Source organism: Enhydra lutris, unplaced genomic scaffold (genome assembly GCF_002288905.1).
Source record: "Enhydra lutris kenyoni isolate GAN:26980312 unplaced genomic scaffold, ASM228890v2 scaffoldscaffold46, whole genome shotgun sequence".
In the NCBI taxonomy this organism is placed as follows: Eukaryota; Metazoa; Chordata; class Mammalia; order Carnivora; family Mustelidae; genus Enhydra; species Enhydra lutris.
In genome coordinates, this window is record NW_019154130.1 from 7,694,859 (window position 1) to 7,718,177 (window position 23,319).

General features: G+C 57.1%; 1 protein-coding gene across 2 annotated transcripts in view; it reads left to right on the forward strand.

Moving 5' to 3' along the window:
- LOC111156348 (SH2B adaptor protein 3) overlaps positions 1 to 23,319 on the forward strand; it is a 38,202-nt gene that overhangs the window by 8,379 nt on the left and 6,504 nt on the right. For both annotated transcript variants that reach the window (XM_022517133.1, XM_022517134.1), the window contains exon 2: positions 2,611 to 3,408. In XM_022517133.1, the coding sequence (XP_022372841.1) occupies positions 2,638 to 3,408 (771 nt within the window). In that variant the 5' untranslated portion in view covers positions 2,611 to 2,637. The remainder of the gene's footprint in view (positions 1 to 2,610; positions 3,409 to 23,319) is intronic.

A 23,319-nucleotide genomic window follows, 5' to 3' on the forward strand; every position in this document is an offset into this window, starting at 1 on the left:
GGGCTCTCTGCTCAGCGGGGAGCCTGCTTCCTCCTCTCTCTCTGCCTGCCTCTCTGCCTACTTGTGATCTCTCTCTCTGTGTCAAATAAATGAATAAAATCTTTAAAAAAAAAGATTTATTTAGAGGAGGGAGTGAACGTACTTGGTGGGAGGGCAGAGGGAGAGAATCTCAAGCAGACTCAATTGGGGGGGCTGGAGCTCACAACCCCAAGGTTATGACCTGAGCTGAAATCAAGAGTGGGACGCTTCACTGACTGAACCGCGCGTGGCTGTTGAATGCTAACATGTGATGGGTGTGCTGAAGGTCAAGTTCAGGACTTGACTCTGTGGGCTCATGGAAGGTTCTGGCGTGTGAAGTCGGAAGCCGGCTGAGAGCAGGCAGGGCTGAGGGGACACTGAAGGCAAGGCCCAGAGGTGCAGCCAGCACGTGATGCTGCACACACAGGGTCTCCTAGAGGAGCAGGAGCTTGGGTCTGGAGTCTGAGAGCTTTCTGGGCCCCCTAACCTGTGAGAACAGTGCTTACCTCACCCGTGTGGCTGCATGGGCGTAGCCATGGGGTTAACTAAGGACAAATCACACACACACAGGCCCTCAGTAGCAGGGCGGTTTTCTGGGCAGTGTGGGGGTCAAGGGCACATGTTCTTCCCCTCCCCTTCTGCCTGGCAGCCTTCGTCGACTACTGTGTGCAAAGCGCTTACTGCGAGGAGGTCTCCGCCTTCCTCACTGATGCAGACACTTGCTCTGCACTGCCTGGGGCAGGCCGTCACTGCAGGGTCCCCAGTGTGGCCCAGGGAGGGCAGGACAGCGCAGCCCTCACTGTCCTGTAGCTTCCCTGCAGGCCTGCCCCACCCCGCCCCTGCATATAGATAGAAGGTATATGTGCTGTGGGGTGTGGTAGAAGGAGCCTTGGTCTCCAGGTCCTGGTCTCCACCTTGAGTGCCTCTCAAGGACTCCTTATAACCATTTAATGAAGTGGGTACCATGGTGCTCCGCATTTGACAGATGAGGGAAGTGGGGTTCAGAGAGGTCCAGTCAGGTGTCAGAGGTCACACAGCCTCCACATATGTATATAGTATAGCTTGGTGCCAGCATGGTGCCTGGCACAGAGTAGACCCTCAGTAATAGTTTTTTACTGGGGAGGGGGCATGGTGGTAGAATGGGCAGCCGTCTTTATGTCGTCCTCAAAGGGGCCCAGGCCCAGCCAGGCTTAGTTGGAAGGACAGCATTGGTTGTAACTAGAGAGGTCCAGGGTTCAGCACCTTGGACAGCAGAGGGTGGGGGGCTTCTACCATTTTGATTGTGTGGTGCTGAAGAAGGAGCCATGGGGGTAGGAGGAGAAGGGAGCCCCAGGTGGGATGTGTAGGCAAGGGTCTGCCTGTCCTGACATCCCCCCCTCATCGGAGCAGGAAATAACCTTTGCACTCCTTTGTGAGTCTTATTAATTCCTTTTTATTTGTCATGTTATATTTATTTTTATTGACACCAATGATACACTCTCATTGTAATATTTGTTTTTATTTTTTTTAAAGATTTTTTATTTATTTATTTGACAGAGAGAGATCACAAGTAGGCAGAGAAGCAGGCAGAGAGAGGAGGAAACAGGCTCCCTGCTGAGCAGAGAGCCGGATGCGGGGCTCAATCCCAGGACCCTGGGATCATGACCTGAGCCGAAGGCAGAGGCTTTAACCCACTGAGCCACCCAGGCGCCCCTCATTGTAATATTTAAATAGTAACAGCCAGACTTTAGTAGGCTTTTCCTAAGTTCTAACGCCTTTACATTTATTAACTCAGTGAATCCTTGTAACACTCCTATAAGGCAGGTACAAGTGTGTTCCCCATTTTACAGATGGGGAAACAGAGAGAAGTCAGTAACTCACCCAAAGTCAGGTAACGAGTAAGTGGCGGTGCTGGCGTTTGAACCCAGGCTCAGTGTTCTCAACCATAGAGACATGTAGCAGCAGTGTTCCTTGGTACTTGAATCCCAAATCCGGTTCTTCCCCCAGAAGTCACCACTGTTTTCAGCAGCTTTGCTCCAGCCACACCTTTCTTGCCCACCACTTAAACACATTTACATGGACCTCAAAATTGGTAGTTCGGTTTTGTGTGTGTTCACGTATATGGGATCACAGAGTCTGCATTGTTTCATGGTCTGCCTTGGGGATCTCCCTGGGGTGGCAGCGCAGACCTTCCCCTACCTTGTCCACTGCTGCAGAATACTCCAGCCTGCAGATGCAGCGCTGTTTGCTTTACCAGTCTCTGATGGGCATTTAAGTTGTATAAACACCGAAGTCGGACACATCCGGGGATTGTCTTATACCTACCTCTCTGAACAGGCAAGCAAGCATTCTCTCGATTACCTGAGAGTGGAATTCCTGGGTCTGAAATGCACCCTACCAAACTACCCTCCAAAAAGGCTGTATCACTCCGAGCACTGGCAGCACTGTAGGGAAGTGACCATTTCACTGCACCTTCACCAGCACCGGGTATTATCGGTGACTTCCGATTTCTGACGTTGTGCCCGGTGAATAACCTGTCTCGCGGTGGCGGGTTTAAGTAGTCGTTTGCTCAGCTGCTCACTCCTTTGTCGCCCACCCCTCTTTATCTTTCAGCCTGGCCGCCCCACCTCGGTCTCCGTCATGAACGGGCCCACCCTGCAGCCCTCCTCGGCCTCCTCCGCGTCCTCGCCCTCCTCATCGGCCGCTGCGACGTCGTCACCGTCCCCGCGGGGCTGGAGCGAGTTCTGCGAGCTGCACGCGGTGGCTGCGGCCAGGGAGCTGGCCCGGCAGTACTGGCTCTTCGCGCGCGAGCACCCGCACCACGCGCCCCTGCGCGCCGAGCTCGTGTCGCTGCAGTTCACCGACCTCTTCCAGCGCTACTTCTGTCGCGAGGTGCGCGAGGGCTGGGTGCCCGGGCCACCGGGGTCTCGGGCCGCGCCGCCTGCGCGTGACTACCGGGACACGGGCCGCGGGCCCCCGTCCAAGGCCGAGGCGGCCCCGGCCGAGTCGGGCCCGGGTCCCGCCGCCCCCGCGCTGCCCAAGGCCCGTAGCTCGGAGGAGCTGGCCCCGCCGCGACCGTCCGCCGCCTGCACCTTCCAGCACCTGCGCCACAGCCTGCGCCACATCCTGCGCCGCGGCTCGGCTGGGGAGCTGCCGGCCGCCACCGGGGCCGCGGGGGAGGCGGGGGAGGGCCCGGCCCGCTCCGGCCTGGCCAGGAAGCTCCTGCCCTGGAGCCTGGCCCGCGAGCTGCCGCCCGAGGCCCTCAAGGAGGCGGCGCTGCGCTACAGCCTGGCAGACGAGGCGTCCATGGACAGCGGGGCGCGCTGGCAGCGGGGGCGGCTGGCGCTGCGGCGCGCCCGGGGCCCCGACGGCGGCGCGGACCGCGTGCTGGAGCTCTTCGACCCGCCCAAGGTAAGCTCCCCGGCGACAGCCCCGCGGGCGGCTGCACGCGCCCGGAGGGAAAGCATGCCTTGGGAAAAGTGAGGCGTTTCTTTCAGGCGGTTTTGGATTTGCGGAGAGGGTGCAGAGATGGCCCGGGGTTCCCTCGGACGCCCCACGCAGCCGTGCCTGACCTTAGCAGCTCGCGTTACTGCGGCATGTGCCTAACCGAGGCAGCGCGCGGCTCGTGGCGGTTTTTCTGTTCCAGCATATTCCGTATTCGATTTGGTTGTCGTGGTGTCTCTTTAGGGGCCTCACGGCTTTGACAAGTTCTCAGGCTTTCCTTGTTTCTGATGACGGTTTTGAGGGTTTTGAGGAGTAGTGGTCAAGGATTTTGTAGAAAGTGCAGAGACACCGTAGATGGGCATCACGGGGACTGTGACAGGGCCCTCTGGTCCTTGACACCCCTGACCCAGGTGGACCATGACCAAGAGGAGGGGATTCTCTAGGGGGGTTGAAAACCATCGTTTTGATTCCTTTGCATGTCTCATGATTGGTGGATGTCTTATTTCAAGTGTTAAAAATTCTCTGTGTTTTTCCACAACTTAATTCAGCTCTGCAGGTGAGGCTGGAGGCTTAAGGGGTTCCAAACACCTGACAAGCTCTATCTTGGACTCAGGTGTATCAAATTGATGCGACCATGTGGCTTTCATTTGATTCCTTTCTCTTTCTGTCACACTGCTGGAAAGTGAGCAAGGCACATGTGATCCTAGCCCCCGGAGGGTCCCGGTCTGAATGGTGGAGACTTAGTTAGTCATTCATTTAACAGATGTTTATTGAGCACGGACCGTGTACACAGATGCTGATGCTGGGGTCCTGGCATCTTAGTGGGAGCCACTGGGCAAGAAACCTACAACCGAATAGGGAGTTATAAATGCTGCACAATGTTATAAAGGAAGAGCAGTGGGGCCTCTGGGAGTATCTCTGAGGGGTCCCAATTTGGTGGTTGGGATCGGGTGTTGCCAAAGAATCCCCTTGTGTGACGTAACCTTTGGCGCTGTGTCCTGGGTGTTCAGGGCAGAGGGTGAGCGAACGGGAAGCCCCACAAGGGTGGCCGTGTTCGCACACACCCAAGTCACCCAACACCCAGAGGGCTCCCTCCCGCTGCCTGTCAGTAACCCAGGCCACCCCCTCCTCCCACAGACTCCTATTCCACGGATTACATTTCTCTGTTCTTGAACTTGATACAAATGGAATCACGCAGCATGTTGCCTTTTGTGTCTGCTCCTTTGGCTCAGCAGAATGTTGTAGAGGCTTGTTTGTGCTCTCCTGTGTGTCAGGAGCTTGTTCCTATCTCGGTACTGCAGGGAGCTTACACCCACCTGTCGGTGGTATTTGGATCGTTTCTACTTTGGGACTTTTAGGAATAAAATTCATAAAAGCTACGAAATTCGCAAATAGTTCCCTGTGCAGACGTGTGCGTCCATTTCTCTCAGGGAGATTCCTAGAGGCCTTGCTAGGTCATGTGGCAAGTGCATGTTTATCAGAAACGTCTGTATTTTTTCCAAAGTGGCTGCAAGATCTTCTGTCCCCGCCAGCAGTGTATGAGAGTCTTTTTCCGTCCCACCCCTCCCACCAGTCCCGGTGGCTGTGTATACCGGGTGCTCACTGCAGCTTTAATTTGCATTTCCCTGATGACTCATGAGGTTAAGCACCTTTTCATATGTTTATTAGCCACTGGAATTAACTCTTTTATGTTTTTGCTTATTGTTTTTATTGAGTTGTCTCTTCTCATAGGAGTTATCATATATGCTGGATATACTTCCTTGTTTTGTAAATATCATCTCCAACTCTGTGGGTTGCCTTGTTTCTTCTTTAATGGAATCTTTCCATGAACACAAGTTAAGTCCGGCTTATCAGCTGCTTTCCTTACAGTTATCGCTTTTTGTGTCCTGTTTAAGAGAATTTTATCCCCCCCGGGGTGATGAAGATCTCCTGTCTTTTCTTCTGGAAACTTTATTGTTTGGGTCTTCACATTTTGGACCAAAATCCATCTGGAATTAGTTTTGATGTACAGCGTGAGGTAGGGGTCATGATTCTTTCATTTGTTCCAGCATGATTTGCTGATGTGACCATCTTTTCTCTTTTGGATTGCAATGCTGCTTTTATCCTAAATCCAGTGTCCATTGGTGTGCTTCTGGAAGACTCTCCCTTCTGTTCCACTGGCCCATGTGTCTGTCCTTAGGCCAGCACTACACGTCCTAATTACCAAAGTGTCCTAGTGAGTATTGAGCTGGTGACTTTTGGACCAGTCTTAATCCTGAGTGAAGAATTTCTCAGTGTCAGGGCACCTGGCTGGCTCCGTCGGTAGAGCATGTGACTCTTGATCTCGGGGTTGTGAGGTCGAGCCCCAATTTGGGTGCAGAGATGACTTAAAAATTAAAACGAAAAAAACTCTCAGTGTTTCAGGCAGAGGGAGGAGCACAGACAAAGGCCCTGAGGTGGGTAGGCATTCTGTGCGTTTTGAAGAATATAACAGAAGAGGCCTGGGTGGTGGGAGCACAGAGAGGGAAGATGGGGCATGGGGCGTATGTGTGGTTAGAGGGTCCCGTGAAGAGTTAGCGTTTTATTCCAAACACAATGGGAAGCTGTTGGAAAATGCAAGTGCAGATAAAAACTGTTTTCTCATCATTTTTAAAGTCTTGAGGTTATGACACCGTGAAAGGCAAATAACATCCCAAACACGTGGTCTTATCTGTGTGACAGCACGGGGTCCCTATAAAACTTCACTTTCAAAACAGCTTCTGGGGTGCCTGGCTGGCTCAGCCAGAGGAGTGTGCGACGCTTGATCCTCGGGGTCATAAGTTGGAGCCCCATGTTGGGGGTAGAGAACACTAAATAAATACTTCAAAAAATACAAGTAAAAAAATAAATTAAACAACTTCTGCTTAAAACAAACCATCTTGGAAAACCAGGCATCAGGAGTCAAGTGGACCTGAGTTTAAATAATGACTTAACTTTTTTCCCAGCTCTGGGGCCATAGGCTAGTGATAGCCCCTCTCTGAGCCTCAGTGGCCTCCTCTGTACTATGGGGCTACTCACAGTTTCGCCTTGTGGAGTTGTTGCGTTAACTGGGTAGCCCCTGGCCCGGGGAGCACTCAGTGTTAGTGCTTCTTCTTGTCATGGTGGTGGTCATGGTAATGACTTTGGGACTGAGAACGTTTTATTCCCAGTGCTGGTCTGGGTCCTCAGTGCCCAACTGAGAGGCACAAATGTTGTGTGTGGTGTTCTAGCCCTGGTGAAGTCGAGGCCTGGAGGAGGGCAGCTAGGGCCCTAGGGCTGTGTCGTAGGCTCGGTGGTTGGTCCAAGACCTGGGGTGTCCTCCACCAAGTGAGCTGCCCTATTAGGGCCTCTCCCAGCCCCTGCACCGAGTATCTGGCTTGACGGAGCAGCCCAGCTCCAGTAGCTTCCAGCAGCCCCCCACTGTGTTTGGAACAGTCTAGGGGCTGTTTCTGAATGTTTCCTGGAATGACTTGGAGCGTCCAGGCTCCAGGCTGAGGATTCTTAGACTCTAAGTCTTGACGGAATGTGCCTGCCAGGTGGGCAGTCTTGACCTCTGAGCCTGGAGTTGTTCAAAGGAGCAGCTTTGAACAGAAGGCAAAGGAAGGCTGCAGCTTCGACAGCCGGTGGGTGGTGGTGAAGGGCCTGGGCTCTGGGCTCACGCCCACCATGGCCCTTGCACGGTGCCGAGCACCAGCTTGGAGAAGGTCCCGCTGCATAGAGCAGGCCGAGGTTTGGAGGACATGAGCTGAGACAGGGCCGCTGCCCAGAGACATGTTCATTGGGCCTCAGCCAAGCAAATGCCACCCAGAATCTGAGGCCCGGGAACCAAGGACTCATGGGTCCTCAAGACTCACCTCTGCCTCTGACCAGCTGTGTGACCCTGGCTGACCTCATCCCCACTCAGCCTCCTTCTGTTCACCTCTAAGCAGGGGTAAAAGCCCCTCGGGGTCATGATGAGGCTCTCAAGGGGGGCTCCTTGCTAATGGGGGTGTAGGTGGAGGCCGGAGCCGGGCTGCTGGCGGGGGTGGAGGGTGTGGCTGGAGGGTGGTTGGAGGAGACATTTGTGGCTATTTCCAGTGTCCAAAGATGGGTGGTTATGGCCATCTCTGGTTTCAGTGGCAACCCTGTGGGTGGGCGGGAGACAGGCCTCTCTTCTGGGTGTTCACCTTCAGGAGAAGGCTGGGGATTGATGGTGGTCCTCAAAGTAGTCCTGCCCCTGGAAGGAGGTGATGTCTGAGATGAGGAAAGGTGCCAATTCTGAAAGATCTGGGTGTAGGAGTCCCAGGTCAATGAAATAGCAAGTGCAAAGGCCCTGGGGTGTCTATGAATCAGGAGACTTTGAGGAATGAACAAGTGGCCGGGGGCTGGAATGGAGGGAACAAGCACAGAAAAGGTTGGAAAGGTGCTGGGGCTGGGTTAGGTGGGGGCCATGTGGCCATAGGGAGGACTTGCGGGTCTCACACTATCGGCAGTGGCATAATTCTTCTCCTACGAGACCCTCTGGTCTCCATCTCCACTCGTCCTATGGCAACTCCCCCTCCTCAGACATCTGAGTCCCAGGGTTGGGCTAGAATTGGGGGGGGGGGCAGCATATTTACTATCTTGCCTGGGCACCTGCTATGTGCCGACCATTGCCCTAAACACTTGACCCGAAGTCCCTACCCGTGAGGTCAAGTCCACTGACCCATTTGACAGGGGAGAAACTAAGTTCTGGGAGAGGCAAAGGGACTCGTTCGTGCTCAGGGCCATGCACCTGAGGAGACAGGAACACTGATCACAAGGGGCTCCCACCTCCAAACCCCTGGCCACGCTCTTCAACTGCTCCCTGGAGCCCGAGCCCGTGGAGTGTCAGCCCCCCGCCAGGTCAGGCCTGAGACACGCCATTGTACTCAGCAGTTAAAAGAAAAATCAAGGTTGGATTGGTTACCAGTACTTAAAAACATAAAATGCGGAGGTTTCACAGAAGAATCCAGATTTCTGGTTTTTCTTTTTTAATTTTTTTTTAAGATTTTATTTGATAGACAGAGATCACAAGTAGGCAGAGAGGCAGGCAGAGAGAGAGGGGAAGCAGGCTCCCTGATGAGCAGGGAGCCCGATGCGGGGCTCGATCCCAGGACCCTGGGATCATGGCCTGAGCTGAAGACAGAGGTTCTAAGCCACTGAGCCACCCAGGCGCTCCATAGATTTCTGGCTTCTCTTATAAAGTCAGTGGACAAGCAGGGACCTGGGTGGCTCAGTCGGTTGAGTGTCTGACTCGTGATTTCTGCTCAGGTCGTGGCCTCAGGGTCACGGGCTCAAGCCTCACATTGGGCTCCTTGCTTGTGGGGCCTCTGCTTGAGATTCTTGCTCCCTCTGTCCAACAAATAAATAGTCTTAAAAGAAAAAAACCAAACCTGTCAGTGGATCCAGCAGAGCCAGGCCGGCATCACAGGGCGTGGACCCAGCCTATGTGCTGCGGAGGGAGAGCCTGGCAGGAGGCGGTGGGCGGACGGGGCAGGGAGGGGAGAAGGAACCGAAGCAGCCACCGGGCCAGGCCCTCCCCTGGAGCTCAAGGTCCGTTTTCAGGTGGAGCACAACCAGGCCGGCCATAGCATTTGGGCCGGCTCTCTGCTCTTTAGGGCCTCAGTTTCCCCATGTATCCAGGCCTTAGTTGGCTGAAATGGTCTCAAAGCCCCGTCAGGTCTGGGGGCTGAGCCTCAGTTTCTCTCTTCCGCACAAGGGGCTGATGGTGGAGTTCTAGCTGCGGTCAAAAAGTAACCTGTTCGCCAACATTTATTTGGCGCTTGTTATATACGCGGGACTTTACTGACCTGGCTTGCTGAACCCTCACAGCGGCCCTGTGAGAGCTCCGGAGTTGCCCCCATTTCACAGATGAGGAAAGGAGGTGAAGAATGATGACTTGGCTGAGGTCACACAGCTCGTGAGTGGCCGGATTGGGACAGGAACCCCAGGGAACCAGGCTGCCCCGGGTGCCGAGTGGGTCTTCAGCAGGACTTACTATCACTAGTGGCCCCATCGGGGTTGGGGGGGCCACTGTTCGGAGCTCACAGCCCGGGAAATGCTCCCTGTGACCACTTTGTCCAGTGCCGCCCCCCTAGAGGGGGCCGGCCAGTGTCTCCTTCACCCCGCATGCTCTGCCCTTGGCCTCTGCTGGCCTGGAGAAGAGGTAGAGGAAGGAGGCGGGGGACACATCAGCCCATAGCCCTGAGCACCCCCATATACACCGTAGGCCTCAACTAGCCCCAGGAGGAAGTGGTCTGGTTGGGAGTAGCTGTGCTGCTGGTCCTGGGGCGGCTGGGGGTGGGCTGGTTGGACACTGTGGTTCAGAGCCGTCCCCACTCTGCTCTTTCTGCGCTGGGCGGCCTGCGGCAAGCGACACCCTTTCCGGGCTTCGGTTTCCCCGTCTGTAAAATGGGGATGGTCACAGCACCTGCCCGTGGTGTTGCTCATGTGGCAGAGGCCACGGATGCAGTGTGTGACTGGGTGGCTGGGGGTCGGCCTCAGGCCCCTGGTGCCTGGAAGCCCTCTGGCCCCGCTGTCACAGAGCCCATTGTCCAGCGGGGGACAGTCTGGGGGACCCAGTTTGTGACAAGAGGTCCCCAGGCCTCGAGCCCCCTCGGCTCCTCAGCCACGCCCACTGTGTGTCCGGGAGGAGGCGGAGTTGCAGGTCTGATGGTTCTCGGAGCCTGTGCCGCTGCAGGGGCTCTGGCCGCCCGGGTGCTGGCCGGGCCCCCCACCCCCAGGGGCGCGCTGCGGCTGAGGGCGCCACTGTAGGAGCCTATGGCTGCTCACTGTCCGATCAGGTTGGCATTGGCACTGTGCCTGCCATCCAGGTAGGGAAACTGAGGCTGGGAGAGGCAGAGGGAGCCACAGTGTGGATGCCGGGGGCCTGAGCCTGGAGCTCGTGCCCCTGAGTGTGGGAAAGAGGAAGCAGAGAGAAAGGGATGTCCGCCGGAGGCCTGGCGGTTTCCTCTCCGAGGCAGGAGGAAGAGGAGGAAGAGGAGGAGGGCCGGGCAGGAAGCAGCCAGGCGGGAGGGGGCACCCTCCCTTGGCTCAGACAGACCTCGGTTTGAGTCCTGCCTCTGCCCCCCTCTGAGCTGTGTGACCTTGGGAAGGGCACTCGGCCCTCTCTCACTGTGCCTCAGTTTCCTCAAATATTTCCTAAAACTAGTGGCGTGATGGCCCTCACCTGTGGGGAGCTGAGAGGGGCGGCCGAGCTGCTGTCCACGAAGCACCTGAGGGCGCCCCGCGCCACCAGCAGAGCTGAGCTGTGGTTGTGTCATTACCAACATTGGTTGTCGATCTGACACACGGTGGGGGCGGCGATGGTGATGAAGCCATCTCACCGGTGAGGAACCAGGCACAGAGAGGTAGAAAGACTTGCCCAAGGCCACACAGCTGGGAGGCGGAAGAGCCAGGAACAGCATCTGCTATAGGCCTGCCAAGGCCAGGGGTTTGCGTTTCGGCCCCCCAACAGGTGGAGAAGTCACCCACCCCTCACTGCCAGCCCTGTAGACCTTCGTGGGCCAGGCAGAGACCCCGTGTTCCCGTGGGGACAGATGGGAGTGCCAGAGGCCAGTGGCGTCCCAGTCCCACCCTCTCCCAGGATGACCAGAGGCAGAGGGCTCCCCCAGTGAGAATGGGGTTCCTGTCCTTGCTCCGCTCTGGGCTGCTTTGGGCCCCGGGCAAGTCCCCACCCTTCTCTGAGCTGTGAAATGGGCAACAAAGGGGCTTGTTCTGGGCCTTCCGGGACTGGTGGGGCAAGGAAGGAAGGGGTGGTGGTGGGCCGGGCTCCCGTGGGGGCCCCGAAGGCACACACAGCTGCCCCTTACTGGGGCTCCGTGTCAGATCATTTCTGAAGAGTAGTTTGCTGCTCAGAAGAAAGCCCTGACCATGCTGACACCGCGGGCAGATGGTATCGGTGTTTCCTTTCAGCTCAAATTCTGTGAATCCACACACTAGAAAGTGCTCCTGACTCCAGCAGGGGGAGGGCGGCGGACCACGTTGGTTTATCCTCACCCTCTGCCCCCAGCGCCTCTGGGGGTGCTTCACCTGCTCCCCAGGGCCCTTCGCCAGCTTCCTGGAAGTGCACGTTTGGTTTTCGTTCGTTCGGGGGACGGCGGACTGGGACAAGACCATCGCAGTAGTCTGGGCTGTGAGCGTGGCCGCTGGAGAGAAGGGCAGCAGGTGGACGGGTTTAGGCTCAGATCTTGGCTCTCATGTCCTTGATATGTGACTTTGGGCCGAGAGCTTGGCCTTTCTGAGCCTCAGTTTCCCATTCTAGAAAGCGGAATGTCAGTATGTGGCATTTTGGGGGTGACTGAGTCAAAAGCAGGCTCAGCAAGGGCACAGCGTGCTCCCACCCGAGAGGGCGCCACATCCCGGAGGTGGGTCCCTGGCTGCTGTCCTGGGGCTGGGCCCCACCGTGGCCGTCCTGGGCACCAGCTGGCAGCCCCAGCGAGCCAGGCAGGCCGCTGCTGGAAATCCCCCACCCACGTCTTTGTGAATGGAAAAGGAAACCAAAATGCACAAGAAGAGATCTCCGTGCTCTGAGCCACCGGCCTTTGGTGGTGATGGGGGGGTGGGAGCTTCCTTCCCCAAGGCAGGAGGGGCGGCCTCAGCTTCCTTTTGGGGGCCCCACACCCCTTTTTCCTATCTCCCCTCTGTGCTGGGGAGGAGGCCAGTGTTGTCGTCCGGCCGTGGACTCCGCTGATATCTCAGGGTCTGGCACCAGTGGGTGACACCATCCACAGGGACGACCGAAGCAGCACCCGCCACCAGGCCTCGGGAGCCTCCCTCACTTGGGGCTGAAGTGGGGGGTCCTGGCGCTGGCCGAGGCGGGGGAGCTGCGAGCCCGCAGGAACAGCAGTGGAGGGAGAAACTGGTCTCCAGGGAATCGTGCAGCACCGAGGGCCCCGGCTCTGTCTCCTCTGAACCGTCACGTAATCTAGGAAACTCTCTAATTTGCCGAGAGCCTCCACGTTTGAGCTCCTCCTGGTTTTGGTTTTGCGTTTTCTGCTAATAAAGCTCACGGCAGAGACTGTAGAGCATTAACTGAAGACAGCCTCCGAGCCCCGCACCTGGAGAGAACCAGCATTTTCCATCTTGGCAGAAGTCTTGGTGACCTTTCTTCTTGCGTTTCCTAACTTTCCCCCCTCCGAACTGCAGTCCTTCCAGCATTCTCTCCTCCTTCTTTCTGAGCTTCTCTCTGGAGCCCGCTGTGCGCGCCAGGCACGGGGGGCAGCGTGGGCAGACACCTTAGGACAAAAACCCCAGCCCTGGGGGGACGCACACTCCTCGTTCTGCTTTGTGACCTGCTTTTTTTTTTTTTTTTTTTTCACTTAACAGAGCTTGAACATTTTTCTGAACTATCTTCCAAGAATGTCTTTTTTTATACTGGCTACGCAATATTTCATTTACACACAGAGGCTGTCATGTATTTAATATTATCCAGACTCCTAATTCAGCCATTTCTCACTTTCCTGCTTGGAGAGAGAACTGCGCGACATACACTTCATACATAAATCTTCGTGCCCAGCTCTCATTATTTCCTTAGGTTAACTTCCTAGAAAGGGAAGTGCTGAGTCGAAGGCTTTATGACAGCTTCTACAGCGCGCTCGCTGAGCTGTTTGCTTTTTTTTTTTTTTAAGATTATTTATTTATTGATTTATTTGAGAGCAAGTGAGGGAGAGAGCGTGAGCAGGGGGAGGAGCAGAGGGAGAAGCAGCCCCCCCCCCCGCAGCCAGCAGAGCCCCTGGGGACCCTAGGATCATGACCTGGGTCGAGGGGGGACCCTTAACCAACTGAGCCACCCAGGCGCCCTCTGAGCTTTACCGAGATGCAGTTCACAAGCACGGAAAATGAACTTACTTCAAGCGTACAGCGGCAGCTTTGGGTGTATTTACGGACTTGCGCAATGATCACCGTGATCTGATTTTATTAGAACACTTTCGTCATCTCAGAAAGAGACCTTGCACCCATTAGCAGGCACTCCCCACTGTCCCCTCCCTCCGCCACTGGTCTGCTCTCCGTCTCTCTGCATTTGCCTATTAGGTTGTTTCTACGGAAGTAGAATCCGAGAATTTGCTGGTCTTTTGTCACCAGCATCTTGTACTTGACGTCACGTCTTCAAGATTCACCCATGACGTGGCAGGTGTCAGCGCCCCACTCCTTTTATGGCTGAGTCCTATTCCATCGTGTGGACACACGACGTTCCTTCTGTCCATCAGTGAACGGACGTTGCATCGCTCCCACTTTCTGGCACATGGCGTGGCTCCCGTGCGGACGGGGCTGGGCTGCCGTGAACGTTCGTGTGTAACCTTCTGTGCAGACCTCGTGGGTTCATCTCCCTTGGGTGTCTGTCTAGGAGTGGCGCCACGGGGTTATATGGTAATTCTCGGTTTCACATTTTACTGCCAGACTGTTGTCCGCGGTGGCTGCCCCGTTTTGTTCCCACTGGCAGCGGGCGAGGGCTCCAGCTTCTCCACATCCTCGCCAACTCTTGTTATCGGTCTTTTTTTGATTGTAATCGTCCTGGTGGGTGTGAAGAGCTCTCTCTCATCGGGTTCTGATTTGCATCTTCCTGATGGTGACTGTGCTGAGCATTTTTTTCATGTGCTGAACTGGCCATTTCTATGCTTCTGATAGATCCTTTGCAGATAGCCTTGCAGAAGGGCTGGGGCCGCTCACCTTCTCACCACCAGCGGGCCCAGCCCTGGGTATTGAAGACTTCTGCCAACTTCTAGGTGAAGTGGTTATCTTGCCCTTTCTGACTGCAGTGGAACAGACCATTTCTCCAAAACCCATAAAAATATTGAATTCACATAATATTTCACCACAGGAGAGTGCAGTGCATTGGTTTTTACTATATTCACTGTGTGCACAATCACCACTGCTAATTCCAGAACATTTCTGTCGCCCCAGAAAGAAACCCTGTACCTATTAGCAGTCAGTCCAATTTCCGTCCCCACCCTCCCCAACCCCTGGCAGCCACTAGTCTACTTTCTGTTCCTGTGGATTTGGACCGTTTCTCTTCCATTTCTTGGTCATACACATTTTTGTGACTTACAGGCCATTACAACACTGTCTGCCTTTTTTCTTGTTGATTTGCAAGAGCTCTTTACATGAGCATAAGCTGTCACGTGCTGCTAATAATATTCCCCTATTCGCCATTTGGCTTTTCAATTTCTATCCTGAGGTTCTTCATCTCTGGAGGTTTTTAAGTCTGGGCAATAAAATACAGTGATCTTTTCCCTTGGGGTTTTGTCCTTTGCTTTTTCTGCCTCAGGCCCCTCCCACCCTGGATCAGATAATTACTTGGGTTCTATTCCAGTTTTGTCTCGAGCTTTATTTTTCACTTCTAATTATTTAACCCATCCGGTTTCTATTCTTTCTGGCTGGCGTGATTTCCTGTTGTTTTCTGATGTCCGTGAGATGCTGTGTGTGCAGGCACATGGCACGGGGAGCGCTCACTGAACAGGCTCAAGGTAAGGGTGGCAAGTCTGTCGGACACGCTCAGAGGGGTGGGGGACCCCCCGGGCGCTGTGCTGGCTGTGGCTGCGACCCGGCCAGCTCCTTGCTCTCGCCCGCGTTTCCATCCGTTCGCGGGCTCGGAGCCTTCCTGGCGCCCCTGCAGCCCCCCGCGCCCCAGAGGCCATCGTTTCTGCCTCTTCCGAATCACCATTCTTCGAAGGCAGGAGGTGGGTCTCGGTGGTGACGAGCCCCCCTCCGCCGCCGCGCTCCCCCACCCCAGGCCGCCGACAGAGGCTGTTAGTTCTCAACCACAGCTTTATCCACCCTCAGCCGGCTCTGCAGCCTCCGGGCCCCAGGGCTGCAGCCGAAGCCCGAGTTGCTGAGGGGAGGGGCTTCCCCCAGCGGCTCTGGCTTCACAGCAGGGCTCTTGGTGCGCACCTCGTCCAAGGCCTTGGGGCCCGGGACCCCTCGGCCTGATGACACCCATGGTCATCACCTGCAGACTCGGGAGGGCCCATCTATGTTCGGGGGCAGGGGTGTCCAAGTCCGCAGGCGCACCCCACCGTGTGGGCAGGTGGGCAGTGCCAGCTTTGACGCTTGGGCACAGCTGGACACATGCCTGGACTCTTGGAGCCATGGCTCTGTCTTGACTGCAGCCCCGCACTCATGGCTTGGGGTATCCCCGGAATGGAGATGGCCAGGAGCAGTGACACTGTGACGGGAGGGCATGGCCTGGGGCAAGGGTGGATGGGGATGGGGCGCATTGGCCTTGGGGCTCTGCGGTCATGTGGGGGCAGGGACGATTCCTGGCGGGGTCTCCTGGAGCAGGATGTGGTCGCTCAAGGTGTGGGCTGGTGGCAGCTGGTTTGCAGCGGGCGACGGGGAGGGCGGGGTAGAGGGGGGTTCTGGCTGGGTCCTGACCCCGCTCGGGACCATCTCTGGGCTTGCTGGCTGCCTGCTGAGCACTCCCAGACTAAGAGGCCATTTCCGTCCACAAGAATGTTCCAGGCCAGCCATAAACTGACTGAAGGTGGTGGTGGGTGACCAGCCCGTGAGGTCCTCAGGGTCTTTGCTCAGCTCCGGGGTCTGGAGAGTGCCTCTAACCTGCCACCCTGAGAGCCCAGGTTTGGGCCAGGAACGGTGCCCTGCGTGGGGGGCGCAGCTTGAATACAGGTGTGGAGGAGAGACAGCCAGGAAGGAGGTGTTGGCCAGTGAGGGTGGGGGGCACTGGCTCCCTCCATTCCTGCCCTGTAAGGCTCTGTCCTGGGTGGTGCCAGGTGTGGTCACTTTTGTCACCCTGTTGGGGGGCGAGATCAGCTGACAAAGGTGCCGATGGACTAACTGGCTCCTTGGCTCATCTGTCCAGTCATGCCTACAAGTGGGAACGGCAGGTGTGGAACCTGCGGGGGTGGCCCCTCTTAAGCCATGGCCCCCCTAGGCTTGGGTGTGGCCCCTCCATGGGCAGGCCTTGGAGTGGAGGTTCACCTCCGTCCTCACAGATGGTTCCTCCACACTCGGCCACTCTGTGTCAACCAGGACTCCTGCATCTCAGAAGGCGGTCGAGTGAGTGTCGGGGAGATCCCAGGCCAGTTGTTTGTTGGGGGGCTGTCTCCCTCTGTATGGGGGGGGTCTCTAGCTCCAGGTGTTTGTCAGGGGGAGGTTGCTCTAGCATCTGGGAGCAGCTCTGTGTCCTTGTTCCTGTGATTCTGGGGGGGGGGGGGGGGGGGGGGGTCATCTCGAGAGGGGGCTTTGTGACTGTGTCACTGTGAGTTTGGCATGTGGGGGGAACCTTATGGGCATGAGGGGAGCTCACTGCAGGTGGGGCTTTAGGCCCCCAGGCCCTGTCTCAGCATCTCTGGCTAATCACCTACACTATAGGGGCTCCTTGGGGCTTCTGAGGGTCCAAGAGTGGGCGAAGGGGAGGGCAGATGATGGGGACTGTGTCTCTAGCAGAACTATTGCACCTGGGCGGGGGGGTGTATCACTGTGTCTGTGCCTGCCCTTCGGGGGCTCTGGGGACTCTTGCCAGGGAAGGGGGGAAGCTGTCTTGACCCCATGTGGGTTTTCCAGAAGTGTCTCCCATGCCCTTCCTGTTCCTCTGAAAGGGGCATGAGGCAAAGGAGCCAGACCAGGGGGAGATCTGGCTCACAGTGAACTGGTGAGTCTGGGGGACTCCTGTGTAGTCAGGTCACAGGCAGGTCTGCTTTCAGAAGCCCTAGGCGGCGGGTTCCGTGATCATTCCCATTTTACGGAGGAGGAACCAAAAGCACAGGAAAGCGAAGTGATTTATTCCGGGTCACCCCAGAGAGAAGTGGCTGAAGCAGGCCTTTGAAGGGCCTGTGGAGTGGGGTTTGGGGCCCCAGGAAGGAAGTGACCTGTGGTCTATAGTTCCAACACTTCTTCAGCCTTCAGCCCTTCAGTGCCTTCACTTTGCCCCCAAAGGAGCTGGGGAACTGGGGGGGGGGGGTGATAACTCACCACACCCCAAATCTGCTTCTGCTCCCCCACATCTACCGACTGGGACCCCCGGCACCCAGCCCAAGCATGTCCTCGGGGCCCGCCCCATTGCTGGGCCCCACCTCCGAACAAGGTCTTGGTGCCCTGTCCCCACCCCCAGAGGAACTCCCAGTCGGACGGTGGGGGCAGCTGCCTCATCAGGAAATTATGGCCGGGCCTGATAAGACCCCGCGGAGGGAGAGGCACGGGAATCGCACTAACCACAACCGAGTGAGCAGAGAAGGCTCCCTGGAGGAGGGGAGGCTCCCTCTGCGGAGGCCACACTTGATCAGGCACCGCGGCGGTCCGAGCCCTGGCTCTCCGCAGCTCCTCTCTGTGGCTGGGGGCAAGCGGATGCCGCCTGTCGGGCCCTCCCTCTCTCCATCTGTACCGGGGCGGGGTTACTGGTGCCGGGGTGGAGCGCCCCCCTCCCCCAGCCAGCTGCAGCCCCGGGAGGCCCAGCTCACGTCCTGACTCCCTGTGCTCCGGTCCTCCCCCGACCACACAGCGCCTCGAAGTACGCTGTCCCTCCTCCAGAGCGTTCCCTTGGGTGGGGCTCCGCAGTGGAGGAGGGACCGTGGTCTGTGTCCCCCAGGCCCCAGCACTCAGGGCCAACTGGGTGCCGGGGCCGCTTTGTGACTAGACCAAGGCCCCAGCGGAGCCAGTTTCACAGGATGATAAATGCAGGGAAGGAAGTACGGGGGTTTCTGTGACGGGGACTGTGTATTTAGTCACTGGGATCAGGGAGGGCTTTCCTGTGGTGGCACATGGGTTGAGACCCAAATCTGCGAAGAGCTAGATTTGTGAAGCTGAGGGGGACGGCCTCCCCGAGCGAGCGGCAGGTGCAGCGGCCCGAGGCGGGAGCGCGCTTGGTCCACTTCCCTTCCCGAAGGCGGAGGCCAGGGCTGTGCTCACAGTGGCAGCAGGCGAGCTCCGGGAGGTCCGAAGGACTAGGCGCTGTGGGGTCCTGCGGCCACGGGGAGGACTGGCGCTCCTCCTGGGGCGAGGGGAGGCCCACAGAGTGCTGAGCGGAGACAGGGTGGGGAGCAGCTGGACTCTGGACCCACCTGGGAGTAGCCCAGGAAGGACTGGTGGGTGGCAGCTCTGTTTCAGCGCAGCCCACCTCCTGGGGGCTCGGGAGGTCACCCTGTTTTCTCGGCCCTCACTCTGTAGCGGGGGTTCCCCCGAAGCACCCGCTCCGCCCTCAGCAGCTGCCCTCCTCCGGATTCCAGGCCCCCCCCCCCCCCCCGGCACCCCTCGGTCTGCCTCTGTGGGAGGAGCCTGGGGAGGGGGGCGAGGGAGGAGGCAGGGTCTGGCCTTCCCGCCCAGGACTCCCCTCAGGTGCCAGTGAGTTTCAGAGCCACCCAGGGCTCGGGTTAAAACACAGACGTCAGGCTCACTTGCGCGGGTTACAGGCCAGACTTGGGCTGTGATTAGTAACCCCCGGAGGTTTCCTGAGCCTTGGCGCCGCCCTTGTGAAGCGGGGATAAAGCACCGGCCCCCAGGCGGCTGGAGGGGCGCGGACGGCCCCCCACACTGCTCCCTGGGCAGACGACGGCCCAGAGCAGGGCATGGGGGTCTTCCCTCCACACTTAATATTAGGGTCGTCCCTTACTCTGGGACAGTGACCTTCTGGCTGCCTTGGTCCTGGCATCTCTTCAATATGGTGCTGTTTTCTGTGAAATCGGAGAACAGTTTTAAATGGCGGTGGCTTATGAAGCCAATAGTCCAGAAGCCACTGATCGGACAGCCCAGACCGCAGTGCCTGACACCGAACAGGTGCTCCCAAAGGGGGTCCGCCAGCATTTGCAGCCCCAGACAAGTCCCCTGCCATCTTCTGGGTCTGGCCGTACCTTCTAGCCTCTGAGCAGTGGCTCTTGCTGTGCTCTTAGCCTCCAGCGCCTTTCCTTCCACCTCTGCCACTCAGGGGTGCTCAGCAAACACTTAGAGCCGCTGACTGTGTGCCCTGCTGAAGGCAAAGCTGGAGAGAAGCGAAGCCTCCGGAGCTTACGGCGTAAAGTGGGGAGACCGCCGCGTGGGCCGACTGCGGTGAGAAGGGGGGTGGCGAGTAAGAGGAGGAAAGCTTCGGAGAGGAGCCTTCGCTGCCGTGCAGACGGACTCTTCCGAAGGCCTGCGTCCGCCCTCCAGGGCCTTCCCGTACCCACCACGCACTCCGTCACCAGCTTCTCGTGGGAGGGTGTGGCACTGTCGGGTCTTATGAGAGGGGAGACAAGCCGGACAGGGGTCACCTGTGCATAGAGGACGAGGCAGAGCTGAGACCCTAGGCCCGGGACGGAAAGGTTGCTGTGTGGCTGTTATGCAGGCCCCAGAGAGGTGTCTGAGTAGGACACCGGGTCACGGGAACACACGTCCCTCAGGTTTCTCGGCTCCGGCACTTCCAGAGCCTTCCGCGGACTGTGCGTAGGATTCCCGGGCACCGGAGGCTGCCCTCTCTTGGGAAGAGTCCCTCTTTTGCACTGGCTGCCAGGTACCTCGGCGACAGTTAAGTGGCAAGTAGAACCCTCCTCTGTGTTCTAGCAGCTGTCTCCCTCCCACTGAGAGATCCTGAAATCTTCTTTGGAGGCGTGTGGAGGCAAGTAAGCCAGGGTATTCTCTTCACCTTGTACGTAGGCTGCTGTTTTGATACCATCAGTAAGACTCGATTGAGCACTTTCCATAGGGATGTTTCATCCTTTGTTCATTCATTCATTCATCCAGGCCGCACCCATCCCGGGCTCTGGGTGGGAATGGGGGGACACTCAGCCATCCAAGACTAGGATCTGCAATTTGCTCTGAGTCTTTTAAGTTTTCAAGTCGTCCTCCAAGACCACCTCCCATCCTCCCTCTGTTCCTGGGAGGTCAGCAGGATCTTTTTACTGTCCCCAGGTCACCAAGAGGAAACTGAGGCTGCGGTTAGTGCCATGCCCAAGATCCCAGAGGTACCAAGTGGTGGAGTAAGGACTCGTCTAACCACCTCAAGCGGGGCTCCAGGCCACTGAGAGGCTGCCTAGAGGGCACGGGCACTGGGGTGGAAACGTGTGGCTTGGACCTAGACCTCCCAACTGTACACGGTCTCCTCCTTCCTGTGCCATTGCTGTTCTTTGTAGGAGAGGAGTGAGGGCCCAAAGCCCTGGGAGAGAGAAGTCTGCCAGGGGCACGCAATGGTCTGAGGGGATTCCCGCTGGTGAGACGCCTTCCCCTAGGCTGTCGCTGGATAAGGGCTTCTCCAGTGGCCAGGTGGGATGCCATAGATGGAACAGAGCCATTGTGAGGGCCTGCCCTCCCCACACCTCTGGACCCTCCGTGCCAGGCCCTTCGCTACTTGGGTGTGAGTGAAGTGGTGCCTTCCCTTCCAGCTTCCCAGGGAGCAGGAGGTAAGAGCTGGTCCGGCCCGACTAGCAGGTATGCTGCTGTCGGCAGGAGCTCCCCAGAGCCTCTGAAGTGTACATCCAGCTGCCATTTCCACATCTCGGACTTAGGACAAGCCCAAACTGACCCTCAAAGCCTCCATACCGCACGGGGACTTCTGGTACCTTCCTCTAACCACCCCACTGTGCACAGGAGTCCCATCAGCCTCCTTAGGTGCTCATGTGCTTTCCCACCTCAGGGCCTTTGCAAGGGCCATCCTGGTGCCTGGGAACCTCAGCTGAGCTCTCCTCATAGCTGAAATGAGCCCATCTTATTTCTGTGGCCCTTCACGGCTTCCCCCACCTACCTATGTGGGTCCTTCCCGTCTCCTTCATGCTGGGCATCTGTCTCCCTTGCTAAAATGTAAGCTGTGAGTCAGGGACTGCGTATTTTGTTTCCACTTGCAGTACTGCACCTGGAGTTCAGTGAGGGCTTGGCCGGTCCCTGCGCTGGGGTCTTGAAAGAACAAATGGTGATAGGCCCCATTCACGGTGCTTGTGAGGACATGGCAGAGTGGGATACAGCGTGTAACCTTGGAGCTCTGGGCCATCCCCGCCCTCAGCCCATGCTTGTGGCCCTACCCTAACTTAGCACATGGGCAACAGCAACAGGTCATGGGACAGCTTCCAGGTGACAACATGAGGGGAAAACAAGGCTGAGAGAAATGGGAAAGGAAGTCTGGTTCCAGTTGTCCATCTCAGTCCCCCAGGCAGATTTGAAGCCCAGAGCCCCACCAGAGGCAGGCGGGCCCATGGGTCAGTGGGGGTCAGGAAGGACCAGGTAAACCCACAGGTTGAGGCAGAGATGTCCATGCCACCCTCTAAAAGTGTAAGAGATGACAAACCTAGAGCCCAAAAAGTACAGTCTTACAGAAGCACATGGAACTTTCTGCCCAGTTTTAATGTCTACTGAAGAGACTAACTGTTCTCTTAGGGCTTACCCTGCTCTCAGGCTCCTTTTAAAACAAACTCGAAGCACCTGAGTGGCTCATTGTGTTGTCTGGATAGTCACATTGAAATACATTTTAAAAAAAATTTTTTTATTTGAGAGACTGAGCACACGCAGGGCAGGGAGGAGAGGGACCTGAGCCGAAGGCAGCCGCTTAACCGACTGGGCCACCCAGGCGCCCCTGAAGCACATCTTACTATAAACGGCATCCTGCTGTCTTCTCCTTACCTTCACTAGGGCACTTACAGAGGCAAGCTAGGGGACACGTGGATTTCACCGCAGGATGGGCTGAAGGAAGGCATGTGTGTCTGGTTCCTGGGCCACATAGAGGGGAAGCTGTCGTACTGCAACCACAGGGGACCCCGTGCTTTACCCACCTTGGCTGGCCCCAGCCTGGAAATTTCACAGCTGTTTGTCAGGCCATTTTTTTCCCACTTGCAGTAGCTCGCCCAGTCACCATAGAGCTGTGCAAGGAGAGAGTGACTCTTAAATCTCTCTGCTTTATAAATGACAACTCCGACAGAGGGATGAGCCACTTGGCCAGGGTAACAGAAGTAGCACAGACAAGACTGAACACTACCATCTAGAGGGTGAAGAAAGTATAGAGCCTAGATAAAGTCAGGTATTGAAATGCAAGCCCTACTGTGGGGACAGTGTCAGAGCTTATCTGCTTCTTTGCCTTTGAGCTTCCAGGCAGCCAGGGCAAAGAAAGAAATGGTTATTCCCCCCCGGAGCCTGAGGGGCCATAGGAAAGCAGCTAGCTTTGTGGATGCTGGGAGGGGAGACGTGCTTCCCAGGAGGGATGTAGTGAGTGACAGGATACTGCTACCACATCATCTGGAGTGCTTTGGCTCTTCCAGTCACTCAGGTGGGACAGAGCGCATGCTAGAGAGGGGAACGTGGAGTCCCCTAATGTTCCTATAGCTGCTGATCCAGCCCCAGGGTTTGGGCTCAGCTCCCCATCCCAGCTGTTTGCTGAACCAGGAAGGCACCCCTTGGTCCTTCCACATGTGACCAGTGCTCTTGAGTCCTGCTCTGGACCATCCAACTAGGGCTGTGGCCACAGGCAGGGTTTATCCTGCCCCACGTGCTCGCTCACCACTCCAGTCTGAGCAGAGCCTCTGGCCTCCCTCTACCATCAGACAGCACAGTACCTGGACACACCAGCTTTGGGGTTCAGATCCTGGCTGTGCCCCCAGCTGTGCGGCAGCAGGGGAGACGACTGGGCTGGCTGGGACAGCTGTCCCCCAAGCTGCCTGACAGGAGTCGGGAAGAACCTGTATCTCAGCCAGGGCGGATGGGGGCCAGCATCTGGGCAGCAGGGCTGGCTATAGGGGAAGCAGGGGAATGCTCTTCACCATCGCCTGCCAGGTCAGCAGTTCCTCAGCTTCTGGGGACAGAGCTGCCATGGAGGCCCCACATTGAGTGAAACCAGTGGCTCTGCTGGTTAATCTCAGCATTCACCCTGGGGCCAGGCCCAGAGCGGAACTGAAAGGGAGACTAGTTCTGTTTCTTCTTCGCCTGCCTACTTCCTCCCAGTGATCCTGAGGGCCTGGA